The sequence below is a fragment of the Delphinapterus leucas genome, unplaced genomic scaffold, assembly GCF_059928025.1.
Source record: "Delphinapterus leucas isolate spDelLeu-1000000601 "Yukka" unplaced genomic scaffold, BTC_Dleu_Yukka2 spDelLeu_asBTCV2_sq25, whole genome shotgun sequence".
In the NCBI taxonomy this organism is placed as follows: domain Eukaryota; kingdom Metazoa; phylum Chordata; class Mammalia; order Artiodactyla; family Monodontidae; genus Delphinapterus; species Delphinapterus leucas.
In genome coordinates this window covers 9,975,058-9,989,636 of record NW_028322234.1, presented here as the reverse complement: position 1 = coordinate 9,989,636, position 14,579 = coordinate 9,975,058, and the positions used below count along the sequence as shown (strand labels likewise).

The 14,579-nt window shown below is 45.6% G+C and overlaps 1 protein-coding gene across 2 annotated transcripts in view; it reads left to right on the top strand.

The window, feature by feature from the left end:
* The window catches only part of CACNA1A (calcium voltage-gated channel subunit alpha1 A), a 236,709-nt gene that overhangs the window by 36,459 nt on the left and 185,671 nt on the right, over window positions 1-14,579 (top strand). For both annotated transcript variants that reach the window (XM_089905382.1, XM_089905383.1), the window contains exons 2-3: window positions 6,683-6,788; window positions 9,170-9,309. In XM_089905382.1, coding sequence (XP_089761508.1) covers window positions 6,683-6,788; window positions 9,170-9,309 — 246 coding nt within the window. The remainder of the gene's footprint in view (window positions 1-6,682; window positions 6,789-9,169; window positions 9,310-14,579) is intronic.

Here is a 14,579-nt window from a genome sequence, read left to right as displayed (position 1 = left end):
AGTTGATCTGCTGGAGGAGAGCTCTTTTCTAGCTTGATTTTGGTTAGTACTGTGTGTTGGAGAGTTCGAAGCCAATGTCTGAGAGCTCGAGGGAGACTAGTTGTATTGTTCGAAGTTGAACTATTCGTTAATATGACCCATTCAGGATGGGCTTATGAAGGTATGAACCAGCATGCTGTGGTTGATAACTACTGCATTAAATTGTGGCCGTGGTTGGAACTCAGGCGAGGGCTGATCCAGTTGGCCTCATCCATGGTTAACACCCCAGGCGTACCCCAACTCCAATTTTTAAATAAAGGCAAAAACATCTACCTTCTAACAAGTAAGGGGAAGCTGTTGAGTGGTCTGTGGTGGGGACCACCAGCATGGATCTTGGAGCGAGCCCTACTGCGTGTATGACCTTGAGGAATGTGTTTATCCTCTCTGACCCTTAATTTCTTTATCTGGAAAATGGGGCTTGCAATAGAACCTACCTTGTAGAATTGTGGCAAGGAATTAACTGAAACAACGAGTGCTTAGCTTGGTGTCTGCCCGACGAAGCACTCAGTAAACGGCAGCTGTAATTAGGTTGTTGTGCCTGTTATGGCCCCATAATAATTGATCTTATTGCCGAGTTATTGGCATGTTTAGCAGAGCCAGGAATATGTCCTACACCCATACATTCAGGGCCCTGGTACCCCCTACTCTTTTCCTGGTAATTGTGACGAGCATGGAACTAACATGAAAATAAGACCTACTTGGCTTCTCCCCATAAGCTCAACTGCTGGGTTGACTCATTGAAGTATGTGTTTCCTCAGAACATACCCGTCAGGCAGCCCCCATGGTAGTGTCAAGACCTTGATGAGTTAACAAACCTGATCTGATTTTTCACACCAACCACAGGAGGCTGGAAATGAGATGGGAAGGGGGGGGCGGGTACCACAGAGAGAAGGATGAATTATTTGGACGTTCTGCAAGGTCTTGCTAAGGGGCTGGAACCATCAGCCATGCCACCTTTACAAATTGATTTTCCTTGATGTTCTGGATCCCAAGAGCAGCTCCTGTTCACAGATGCAGCCTTTCTTCCCTGCAAAGAAATCACTTGGTGGTTTCCAGTGTCACACAGAGCCCCTCTCTGGGGCCTCTGTGGGTCCTGATCAATCTAATTGTGGGGGAAGCTTTGTGTATCTGCACTTGCCTGCAGGGCTGTTTGCTAGCCTGACTTCCATGAGCCATTTCAGGAGACAGCTTTTCCTCCCACCAGGGATGCTTCTTTCCTTTCATCCACCTCCCCCCTTCCTTGGCCTCTTTGGCTGGCTGATTATTCTGGATACCACTGACACAGGTGCTTTCTCCCTGAACCAATCAGGGAGCGGGAAGGCTCAGCTCAGCTAGCAGAGGCATTGCTCACCGCAGCTGTGAGTTAGAACCCAGGCTTTCTAAATTGGGAGGATCAGGCACGATTCAGGGTTGGGCTGAGAAAGCCTCACCTCCCCCTGCCTGGACCACCTTTGACTTCTGCTTGGGGAGAGAAACTCCTGTGCCAAGAACTCGGTACCCTACCTTTGCGTCTGTGCACCAGCCACATCACTGCCTATTTTAAGGAGCCGGTTGTATCCTTAGTATGCCCACGGAGACTTGACACATGATGAGGTGAGGGGAGAGATGTGGAAAGCAAGACCCACTCACCTTTCCTTCCTTCCTTCCACAGGTGTTTACTGAGCACCTACTCTGTGACAGATCTCCTCTTAGGTGCTGAGAACAAAGCAGACAAAAATCCCTGCTTGCACAGAGCTTATAGTCTAATAGGTGAGAGAAACAGTGAACCAGATAAAGGAGAAAAACATAGCAGACGTTTGGGGACAAGGGCCAAGGAAAAAAAATAAGTAGGGAAAGGGGGTAAAAGGGGCTCACTGAGCATATGACCTTTGAGAAAAGACCTAAAGGAAGTAAGGGAGGGAACCATGTGGGTCTCTGGGGGTGTGGGGGGAAGAGCATTCTAGGGGAGAGAATTGCAGGTGCAAAGGCCCTGGCGGTAGAATGTGCCTCATGTGTTTGAGAAAGATGGAGGAGGCCAGTGGGGCTGCAGCTGAGTGAACGAGGGGGAGAATGGAGGAGATGAGGGCAGGGAGGTGATGGGGGCCGGTCGGGCAGGACCTTGCTGGCTGCTGGGAGGACTTTGACTTTTCTTCTGAGTGAGATGGTAGCCATGGGAGGGCTGTGAATATTTCCACGTGCAGTAAGCCAGAATCTTCTTTGCTGCGTATTTGTCTTATTCCAACATTCTCTTGTTCCATCAAGAGCTTGGGTTTCTTTTCAGCCCCCTTCAGTGGAGGCAGAAGACTGGTCCAGGCCTCCTGAATTCTCCTCCTGGGGTCAGAACATGGAGGAGAAGGCTTGGAGGAAAAAGGCGAGCCCCCACTTCTTTCTGGATGACTCAAAGCCACAATTACCTGGGTTCCTCCTCCCCCTGAAATAGATCTAAGGCAGCACTTCCCAAACTTCAGTGTGCACACAGGGCCCCTGGAGACCTTGCTCAAGATCTCTGACTCAGCAGGTCACCGTGGGTCCTGACATGCTGCTTTTCTAACGGGCGTTGCCTATGCTGTTGGTTCGTGGACCGCACATTGAGTAGCAAGGGTGTAAGGTCAGTGTTGCAGGCACCCACTTGGCGTGTGTCTGTGGACACCGGCGGGGTGCATGGGTGTGTGCAGAGAGGGGGATGACATTTGATAGCCAGTGTGCCCATGTCTGACAAAAAAATAAGAAAAAGAAATAAGGTGGGAGTGGGCAGCCACTTTCTGTCGGCCCCCATGCTGACTAAGGCTTCCTTGTCGTACCCAAGAGCTCTGGGTCTGAAATCCAGGTGACAGCAGCCAAATGAACGCCTGATAATGCAGCCCATTGAAAGTGCAGCTTGCTCCTGGCCTTCTGGGACTCTTCCTGGAACCTCAGCTCGAATCTGATGCAGAGAAAGTCACATCCCAGCTGTTTAGGGGCAGGAGGCCAGGGGGCCCTGAAAAGTGAGGCGGCAGCTTCATGCGGAAGCTAACAGGGAGCTAGTTGGCAGGGAAGGGAAGTGAAATCATCGGATTCAAATCATGGCTTCAGAAGGCTCCGCGAGGGGAGGCCAGGGAAGGGCTTGGCATTGCTTCTTTGTGTACAAATATTGTCTCTTATTTTCTGGGCTGCAGGGTGAGACAGAATGGAGTATTTGTGCAACACAGCCCAGCTTTGTTCTCTGTGCTTCTAATGACTGTCAGCTCGGAGGCAGGAAGCCAATCAGAGATGATCGTCAGCAGGATGGTTTTTGTTGACTCCCCAAATTGCCCTGAGTCTTGGATTTGCTTTTCAAAGTGTGCGTGGAGCGTGGCTCAGCTGCTTTCAGCTGGAGGCAAAGGCTGAAGCTGGTGACAAAGAAGACCTGGTTTTCCCGGCTTACTTAGACTCTTACTCCCAGGTTGTCTATTTTAGACTTTGTTTTCACACCTGGAAAGTGGGTATACACTCCAACTCCTCCTCCAGCCTGTAAGATCCCTTGGTTTTGTGTTTTGTTTTGTTTTGTTTTGTTTTGCGGTACGCGGGCCTCTCACTGTTGTGGCCTCTCCCGTTGTGGAGCACAGGCTCCAGATGCGCAGGCTCAGCGGCCACGGCTCACGGGCTCAGCCGCTCCGCGGCATGTGGGATCCTCCCGGACCGGGGCACGAACCCGTGTCCCATGCATGGGCAGGCGGACTCTCAACCACTGCGCCACCAGGGAAGCCCCAGATCCCTTGGTTTTTACAGAGCTTCCAAGATGCCAAATGTAACTCTAGGGCCAAACAGGAGACTGAGGCTAGTTAAGTTCGTAAGAGAGAAAGCTGGGAGGAGGGCAGTAGTTTAACATGGCCAAGTTCAAGACATGCTATTTGATCTTTCTGCAAAACAGTGGATTTCAGTGTTCCCAGGGGATACTTGGCAGTATCTGGAGATGACTTTTGGTTGTCATAAGTTTTGGTTGTCATAACTGGAGAGGAGGATGCTACTGGCATCTAGTGGGTGGAGGCCAGGGATGCTGCTCAACACCCTACTATATACAGGACAGCCCTCCCCCCACCACACACACACACAGAGAATGATCACCCGCAAATGTCAGTAGTGCAGAAGTTGGGAACTCCTGCTCCAGAGTCACCAATACCCTACGGCTTTCTCCCTCTAGCATCCATTTCTCCACACCTAAACCTCCTTCTCAGAAATTACCAGCTTTGTTATGCTAGTTTCCTTTCCATTTAAGGTAATTATTGATATGTATGTTCTTACTGCCATTTTGTTCATTGTTTTGGATTTGCAGCTTTGTTTACTAAGGCTATAGGCCTGAGGGTGCTTCTGCAGATCTGGCAGGGGGACAGGGATATTCTGGTTTACCAACTGATCAACAGATCAGTCCCTAATATGAAGTGAGCAGGACAGACCCTCCCCAAGGGCAGACCCTCCAGTGGGACTATCTGGTAGCCTCGTCAACCCGGAGGAGAGTTCCCAGGATGCAGGGAGGAGTTTGTGCCTAGAGAGAGAGGGAATGTACATCTGGAAATAGCCATATGGACCGACCATCCCTTCCCTCCCTCAGATCTTGAAAGGTCTGCTTCTCGGACACTTGCCCTGACCACCATATTATTTTTTATTGAGGTAAAGTTCACAGAACAGTACTAATCATTTTTAAGTGACTAATTCAGTAGCATTCAGTACATTCAGAAGGCTGTTCAGCTATCACCTTTATCTAGTTCCAAAACGTGAAGTAGCTACTTACCGTTTTCCCCTCCCCCAGCCCTGGACAACCACCAATCTGCTTTCTGATTGTGCATTTTCCCATTATGGACATTTCATATCAATGGAATTCATACAATATGTGGTCCTTGGTGTACGGCTTCTTGGACTTAGCATAATGTTTTCAAGGTTCATGTACGTCGTAGCATGTGTTAGTACTTTTTTTATGGCTGAATAATATTCCATTCTATGGATATACCACATTTTGTTTAACTATTCATTCATTGATGGACATTTGGGCTCTTTCCACCTTTTGGCTATTGTGAATATTGATGCTGTGAACGCGTATCTGAGTACCGGTTTTCCAATTCTTTGGGTGTATAGCTAGGAGTGGAATTGCTGGATCACATGGTAATTCTGTGTTTTAACATTTTGAGGAGCCATCAAACTATTTTCCTCAGTGACAGCACTGTTTTTACATTCCCACCAGCAATGTATAGTGGTTCCAATTTCTCACATTCTCACCAACACTTACTGTTTTCTGTTTTTTTCATTCTAGTCATCCTAGTGGATGTGAAGTGGCATCTCATTGTGGGTTTTTTTTGTTTTGTTTTGTTTTTTTGCAGTACGTGGGCCTCTCACTGTTGTGGCCCCTCCCATTGCGGAGCACAGGCTCCGGACGCGCAGGCTCAGCGGCCATGGCTCACGGGCCCAGCTGCTCCACGGCATGTGGGATCTTCCCGGACCGGGGCACGAACCTGCCTCCCCTGCATCGGCAGGCGGGCTCTCAACCACTGCGCCACCAGGGAAGCCCTATCATTGCGGTTTTGATTTGCATTTTCTAATCCTCTTTGGAGAAATGTCTCTTCAAGCCCTTTGCCTGTTATTTAATTGGGTTATTGTTTTGTTGTTGAGTTGTAAGTGTTCTTTATATATTCTGTTACCAGACCCTTACCAGATATCTGATTTGCAAGTACTTTCTCTCATTCTGTTGGTTGGTTTTTTGCTTTTGTTTTTTCACTTTACTGACAATGCCCTTTGGCTCACAGAATTTTAAATTTTGGCCGAGTCCAATTTATCTATTTTTTCTTTTGTTGCTCTTGCTTTTGATATCAGATCTGATTACTGTATTTTTTTTTAGCTTTAAAATTTCAATATACTTTTTTAACATCTTTATTGGAGTATAATTGCTTTACAATGGTGTGTTAGTTTCTGCTTTATAACAAAGTGAATCAGCTATACATATACATATATCCCCATATCTCCTCCCTCTTGCATCTCCCTCCCTCCCACCTTCCCTATCCCACCCCTCTAGGTGGTCACAAAGCACCGAGCTGATCTCCCTGTGCTATGCGGCTGCTTCCCACTAGCTATCTATTTTACGTTTGGTATGATTACTGTATTTTAAATTGCAACCACCGGTCTCCTTTCCTGCTTTTTCTCTCTATAGCATTCACCATCTTTTAATGTAGTGTATAATGTGCTTATCTCACTTAATCACTTCTCCTCCACAAGGGCAGCTGTGTCCCTAGTGCCCAGGACAGGACCTGACACACAGTAGGCGCTGAATTAATATTTGTCCAGTGAAGGTTGGAGGTGAAATGGAGGAAGAATGTCCACATTTTCCTTACAGAGTCATCTGCCAGGTTTCCAGGGCAGTGAAACTACTCTGTATCAGGCTATAATGGTGGATCCATGTCATTAGACGTTTGCTCAGGCTCATGGAGTGCACAACACCAAGAGTGAACCGTCATGTAAGCTGTGGACTTTGGGTGATCATGATGTGTCAATGTAGGTTCATCGATTGTAACAGATGCGCCACTCTGGTGGGGTATGTTGATAACAGGGGAGGCTGTGCCTATGTGGGGGACAGGGGCACAGGGGACATCTCCGTACCTTCCACTCAACTGTGCTTTGAACCTAAGCAAAGCTGGAAAGATTTTCCTTAATTCTGTGATACTCCCTTTGAATATATGATTTTAGCCACCATCATAGCAAACTGCATTGTCCTCGCCCTGGAGCAACACCTACCTGATGATGACAAGACCCCGATGTCTGAACGACTGGTGAGTGAAGTCTCTCTAGGGGAGGTCTCTTCTTTGCTTTGGTGGCAAACTGGTGTGGCCATGGGTGCCGAGGGCAGAGTGGGCTCTCCGTCTTGGCACCAAGAACCGGATCGTGGGCCCCCTACGTGGGGAGCCTAAATTTCATGAACACAATAATCTGGGGAGAGAGATGTCCTCACTGCCCATCCTCCACTCTCACCCCCCAGCAGATCTCATGTCAATCTGGAGCGGGGTGGGTGAGAGTGGTCACCTCGTCCATGAAAAGTCACATTCAAAACAAAATTCTTAGGAATTCCCTAGCCGTCCAGTGGTTAGGACTCAGCGCTTTCACTGCCAGGGCTCGGGTTCAATCCCTGGTCGGGGAACTAAGATCTTGAACACCCCAAGGCGCATCCAAAAAAATTAAAATAAAAATATAAATAAGCAAATAAAACCAAAACAAAATTCTTGTGAAAAATGTTGACCATACACAAATACACAGAGAACAGTACTGTGAACCCCTCATGAGCCCATCATTCATATTCAACAACTGTCAAGATTTTGCCTCATTTCATATTTTCTGTCCCTTTTTACTTCCTTGGTTTGTCTTTCTTGGCCAAAGTATTTTAAGGCAAATCCCAGACAAAATGTCTGTTCACTGCCATCTACTTAAGTCTGCATTGCTAAAAATTTGGGCACTTTCTGGGAATTCCCTGGCGGTCCAGTGGTTAGGACTTGGCGCTTTCGCTGCTGTGACCTATGTTCAATTTCTGGTTGGGGAACTAAGATCCTGCAAGCCGTGTGGCACGGCCAAAAAATAAATATGGGCACTTTCTTACGTCACCCCAGTGAGATGTTTACACCCAACACAACAGTGGTTCCTGGGACTCATCAAAGACCCAGCCACTAATCAAATATCCGTGATTGTTTCAGAAATGGCATTTTACAGGTCATTTGAACCAAGACCCAAACGTGGTCTAGATTTTAGGTTGCTTAAGACTTTTAATCTAAAGCACTTATTTTCCCTCCTGCCATTGACCCTGCAGAAACCAGTCCAGTTGCTCTAAGGAATGTCCCACATTCTGACTTCTGCCTGGTAGCTTGCTTGGGATGTCATTTAGCTCGTTCTTCTATCCCCAGTGTTCCCTATATATGAATATGAGCTCTGGAGGGACATTAAAAATCCAGTTGATGATTTGGTGAAACTCTGCAGAGCTGTAAACTAGTACTAAGATCTTTCTCGATGCCCCTAGCCATCCCCCAGCCCCCTGCTTCCCCTCCTGGCATTCTGACACTGCCAAGAAGGAGACCTCTCTCCTTTCCATCACCATTTCAAAGCCAGCTGTCATAACTCAAGTGTAGGGAGAGAGAGATGTTAGAATCCACTCATTCCTAATCCACAAAGTATTAATGATCTCAAGGCTTTTAAATTTTAATAGTTACATATTATAATGTATATCCTAAAAATAGATAACTAGCCCAGAAAAACTATGATTTCAGGACTTTTTTTGTTTGTCCTTGCTTACAATCAAGCTAAGTAAAAAGAGTCTGTTGAAAGAATGGTAAACAATTAGTAGTACTGGTGGCAAGCTGGCATGCAAACACTCATGAAAGCAGAATGCAAATGATTGAAGCCTGAGAACCATTGCCATAACACATGGGGAAACATCCATGTAGGGGCTCTGATGGAGCGGAGCTTATAGCTTAATTCCAAGTACTATAGACTATCAGCTGGAAGCCAGATCTGGCAGGAGGTCTGGCAAGGGGCTGGGAGTTGGGACATTGGCCATTTACCAGCCAGTGCAGAAGCGTTGATTCCAATATTTTAGCAACCTGAACAGCTGTACTGGTGCATACCAGCCTAGAACCATCGCAAATGTCAGATTTGGGGGTGAGGTCAATGCACAGGGACCAAGCACAAGGGCCTGAATGATATAGGTGACAAGAAAACATTCTAAACAAGTGCTTTCTTCTAGAACTTTCTGCAGTGATAGAAATGTCCTACGTCTGCACTGTCCAATATGGTAGCCACTGGAAATGTGGCTAGTGTGGCTGCAGAACTGAATATTTCATTTTATTTCATTTAAATTCATTTAAATTTAAGTAGCCACATGTGGCTGCCCTACTAAACAGCTCACATCCAAACAAACAATTCTGTTTGGCCAGCAAGTGTGTAAAGTTGGCCAAAAGGAAAGAAGGAGGTGTCTTCTCCATGTTTCTGTTTTTCTTGCAAAAGCCTTTGGACAGGGTAACTCCAGGCAGGATGCAGTGGAGGGCAGTGAGTGCTGGAAGGTCAGGAGAGGTGAGGGGAAGTGGGTACACTTATCTGAGTGGGCTGGTTCCCTGTTCATGCCACCCTCTGCCAAGCTAAAGACACTGACCTTACCTTTTCTCCCTTCCAGGATGACACAGAACCATACTTCATTGGAATTTTTTGTTTTGAGGCTGGAATTAAAATCATTGCCCTTGGGTTTGCCTTCCATAAAGGCTCTTACTTGAGGAATGGTTGGAATGTGATGGACTTCGTGGTGGTGCTAACAGGGTAAGTGGCCTGTGCTGTGTTTCTTAGAATGATCTTGAATTACGAGGACTGCGGAAACCTAAGGGTTGATGTGGTCCAGGCTGGGTTCGGGAAGGCTGAGGCCCCACGGTCTTCTTCAATGCGCATGTGCCTCCTTCCCCGCAACGTCCTCATCTCAGCTGCATCTCAGAGCGGATGCTTTCTGTTACAATTAGAACAATAGCTTATTAGAATTGACTGCTTCCAAAGTGCTTTATGTACGTTCTCTCATTTAATCCTCACAGCAACCCAATGAATTAGGAAATATTAATATTCCCATGTGACCGTTGAGGAATCTGAAGCACAGAGGGACCTTAGATCACCCAGCTAGTAAACGATGAAGCTGGGATTTGAACCTGAGATTATGCGATTCGAGAACTCAAGTTTTTAACTGTTGTGCACGCGTGGTTCTTTTGCTTTGCTTGGGGATATCTTGCCTTCATTTTAAGTTGGTAAATGTTTTTTGAGGACTTCTGGGTGCAAGAGATTTTGATGGGATTATGGACAAAACCAGCCTAAGTAAGGTGCAGTTACTGCCGTATTGAGGAGTTTTCAGATCTGGTACAGTGACAGTGAACCATAGTTGAAACGGGAATGTATGCACTTGCCACCAAGGGCCCTCTATAAGGTAACACTAGCTGCTATGACAACAACAACAACAATTCCAAGACTAGGTAATGATTTAAACACAACAGCAGTCTATTTCTCACTCATTGAAAGACCAAAACAGCTGTTCCTCGTTGGCAGGCTTCTCTCCTCCACACAGTGTTTGAGGGACCCCCGGGTCCTTGCTACATTGTGGTTCCTTATTGTTGACCCACAGATCAGGTCTGCTTGTCTGCATCAAACCATGGAAGAGAAACAAGCATGGGTGGTGATATTTGGGAGGTTGTATGGGCCTGGCTGAGACCCTGCATGTAACCTCTTTCACTCATATGCCTTTGGCCAAAATTCAGTCACATGCCCACACGTCGCTGCAGGGAAGCTGGGAAGAATCAGACTGTGCTTAGAAGGAAACAGAAATGGATTTGGTGGATAGCCAGCCAATCTTTGTCACAGACCCCAAACCCTTTATCAGGTCCCAATATAGACAGTACCATTTTATGATGATTTCTGGCTCCTTTGCTTACCCACTCCTCTCTCCCAAGCTAAGTCTGTTTCTTCTCTTCCAAGACCCCTGTTCATTGGGAGACCTTCCTCATAGTTCTCCTGTATGCGGTCATAGTTCTGTTCTGTGGGATCCTATTTCTCCTCTAGGGTTTGTTGCTGCTCCAGGTCCTGTCTCTCTTGGTAGATGTCATGGGTCTTAGTACCCATGCTGTGTTGGTTGGGCTCTCACAATTAAAGTTTTGAACATACCTGTTGTTTCAAAACAATGTTGCTTCTCACCGAAGCATCATATTGGGCTGTATCATATTGGGCTGTTTCATTAGAGGCATTCAGATCTGAGTGGTCTGTCGCGAGCACCGTGGGCTAGCTCTAGCAGGCTTGGGTGTTCACTGAGGAAGTTCTGTTTGCTGTGCCCACACTTCTTTGGCTTGCGACCTTGGAAGGTTCCTGGGACATATTATGGCATTGGGCACTTGTCACTCTCTAGGAAACCCATCTGTGCAAGAGCCCAGTGGTTGACTTTGTTGTTGTTGTTTAAAAAATGTATAATAAAAATAATCAGACATTCGAAAATAAGTAGAGAATAATATAACAAATGCCTGTGTATGCAAATATTCATTCAATGAGTATTTACTGGGCAACTACTATGTGCCAGGCTCTGGGACATAGCAGTGAACAAAAGAGACAAAAGCCCCTCTTCTTGTGGAACTGACATTCTAGGGGTGAAGAAAGACAAAATGCATGAATGAATGAAATATCTAGTGTATTAGATGTTGATGAGGGCTAGAGAAAAAAATAAAACAGAGTAGGGATGGGATGTATTATGGGCAGGAGGGCTAGAAGCCAGGGAAGACTTGCATTGGGAAGGTGATATTTGAATGAGAACCTAGAGGAGGTGAGTGAAAAAGCCATGAGGATGACTGAAGGAGGAGAGTGCCAGGCAGAGAGAACAGCAAGTGCAAAGGCCCTGAGGCTGAACTGTGTCTGGTGTGTTTGATGAACAGTGAGGAGGCCAGCGTGCCTGGAGCAGAGTGGGTGAGGGAAAGAGTGGAGGAGGTGAGAACAGGGAGGTGAGGTGGCAAACTGCCATCAAAATGAAACCTTTACAGTAGTTGAGAGTCTGCCTGCCGATGCAGGGAACACGGGTTCGTGCCCCGGTCCGGGAAGATCCCACATGCCGCGGAGCAGCTGGGCCCGTGAGCCACAGCTCCTGAGCCTGCGCGTCCGGGGCCTGTGCTCCGCAACGGGAGAGGCCACAACAGTGAGAGACCCGCGAACCGCAAAAAAAAAAAAAAAGAAAGAAACCTTTACATATAGCACAGGGAACTCTACTCAATACTCTGTAATGACCTATATGGGAAAATAATCTAAAAAAGAGTGGATATATGTATATGTATAGCTGATTCACTTTGCTGTACACCTGAAACTAACACAACATTGTAAATCAACTATACTCCAATAACAATTTTTTAAAAAATGAAACCTTTGTAATACAGTGTAAGTCCCTGCATTTCCTTCCCTGGCTCCATTCCTTTCTCTCTCCATCCAGAAACACTTTCCTGAATTTTGTGTTTATCATTTCCATTTGAGTATTTACACTTTTATGTAAGAATATAAGACATATATGGTACCTATTTTACATTTTGACTACATAAGTATATAAGAAGTATATATGTGTTGTTATACATGCCTTAAGTTTCTCTATAAGTGTTTTCTTCTACAAACTGCCTTTAGCATTCAACATGAGGTCAATCTGATTGACAAGAATAATTCCCATTCATCCATTTTTACTGCTGCATGGTATTCTGTGGTATGAATAGTCTACCATGTATTTGTCCATTTGGGTTGTTTCCAGTTTCGTGCTATTTTGAACCAAGCTGTCTCCTCAATCTTGCATGTGGATTTCTCTAGGGCATATACCCAGGAGTGGAATTGCTGAGTTGTGTACTGTATGTATCCCCAGCTTCACTAGATATTGCCAAATTGCTCTGCAAAGTGGTTGTACCAATTTATGCTTCCCGGGGCTGACTTTTGTTGACAGGAGCTGGCTTGACCTTGCTGGTGGGAAGGAGCCTTAAAAACCCCTGTTTTTGGGGGGTTTTGGTTTTTTTAATTAATTAATTTTTGGCTGTGTTGGGTCTTCATTGCTGCACGCGGGCTTTCTCTAGTTGTGGTGAGCAGGGACTATTCATTGTGGTGCACGGGCGTCTCATTGCGGGGGCTTCTCTTGTTGCAGAGCACAGGGTTCTAGGCGTGTGGGCTTCAGTAGTTGTGGCACACGGGCTCAGTAGTTGTGGCTCGTGGGTTCTAGAGCACAGGCTCAGTAGTTGTGGCGCACGGGCTTAGTTGCTCTGCAGCATGTGGGATCCTCCCAGACCAGGGCTCGAACCCGTGTCCCTTGCATTGGCAGGCGGATTCTTAACCACTGCGCCACCAGGGAAGTCCCCGAACCCCTGGTTTTTTAAAGACACATGCACCCCAGTGTTCATTGCAGCACTATTTACAATAGCTAGGTCATGGAAGCAACCTAAATGTCCATCGACAGACGAATGGATAAAGAAGATGTGGCACATATATGTAATGGAATATTACTCAGCCATAAAAAGGAATGAAATTAGGTCATTTGTAGAGATGTGGATGGACCTAGAGACTGTCATACAGAGTGAAGTAAGTCAGAAAGAGAAAAACAAATAAGGTATATTAATACATATATGTGGAATCTAGAAAAAATGGTACAGATGAACCAGTCTGCAAGGCAGAAATAGAGACACAGATGTAGAGAACAAACATATGGACACCAAGGGAGGAAGGAAGGGGTGGGATGAATTGGGAGATCGGGACTGACATATGTACACTACTATGTATAAAATAGATAACTAATGAGAACCTGCTGTATAGCACAGGGAACTCCACTTCACTGTACAGTAGAAACTAACACAACATTGTAAAACAACTATACCCCAATAAAAAACAATTAAATTAAATTTTAAAGAAAACCTGGCTTTTTATAACATAGTTCTTGAAACGCCTAGGGAAGCTCACATACTGTTGAGCATGTAGTAAGTCTCAATAAGTGATCAGTAAGTTGGAAGGCGACCATTTAATAGGTCAGTCAGTCTGCTACTTGGATGTTTGTATCTGCTCCTTGATTACAACAAGGTGGTCTTTTCTTTTCTAGTTTCCTGATATCTGCTGGGCCTCTAGAGGAGAAATTCTTCATTTGAGACAGATAGCTTCAGAGTTGGAAGTAATGGGATCCATGAACCCTCTGAAATTGCATGCCAAAATTGTGTGTTTGTATATTTTTCTGGCCTGTAGTTTTCATTAGAGTCTCAGGGGGTCAAAAGCCACAAGGAGCCACTACTGTAGATTCTATTCATTTCTTAACCTCTTCTCCTTTCCTTGTTTGTTTTTCCCCACATTTCCTTCTCTTGCTTTACTCTTAACTCTCCAGTAATCAACCCTTCTTCCTTACTGTCTGGTGGTTCTATCTCCTTCAAATCAGGCACATAGCTCAAATGTTATTACTTCAAACTGCAAGGGGCGGTTTAGTATCCTGTTGGGTTATAAGCTAGAAACAGGGAGAGAAGAATAAAAGCCCAGCAAACCTAGCCTTCTGCTCAATGTCAGAGGTGGGGAAATGCAGTAAACTCTTAATTTCGTGTTCTTGGGGGAGGGGACTCAAGTGTATTAATTTGACATTGAGACAAAGATGACTTGAATGTGCACTTTCTGATTAACTCATTGTGTTCTCACATTTTGAAGCAAACCGCGGCATTAAAACACCATTCATTTTTCGTGGATTACCAAGGTTTTGGCCTTCTTTTGTGTAACATTTGGTAGAAAAGATCTTACCCATGGATTTCTGTGTGCTCTGTGTAGCTCAAGGCCCCAGAGAAATTCTAACTTTGTAATTGATCAACCCCTTTTAAAGCATCCTCCCCTTGTATTTGAAGTTCTGATCATTAAACTAAAAATGTGTAAGAGGAAGATGTCAGAAGCTTGGCTATATTTCAGAGATGACAGAGCTTTTACTGTAATGTTCAAATATACGTAAAGATCAAAGAGGTCAGATAATACACTTGTACATGTTAAGAAAAGTGACTGCAAACACTACCAGGGTAGAAATGAAGATGATTGTT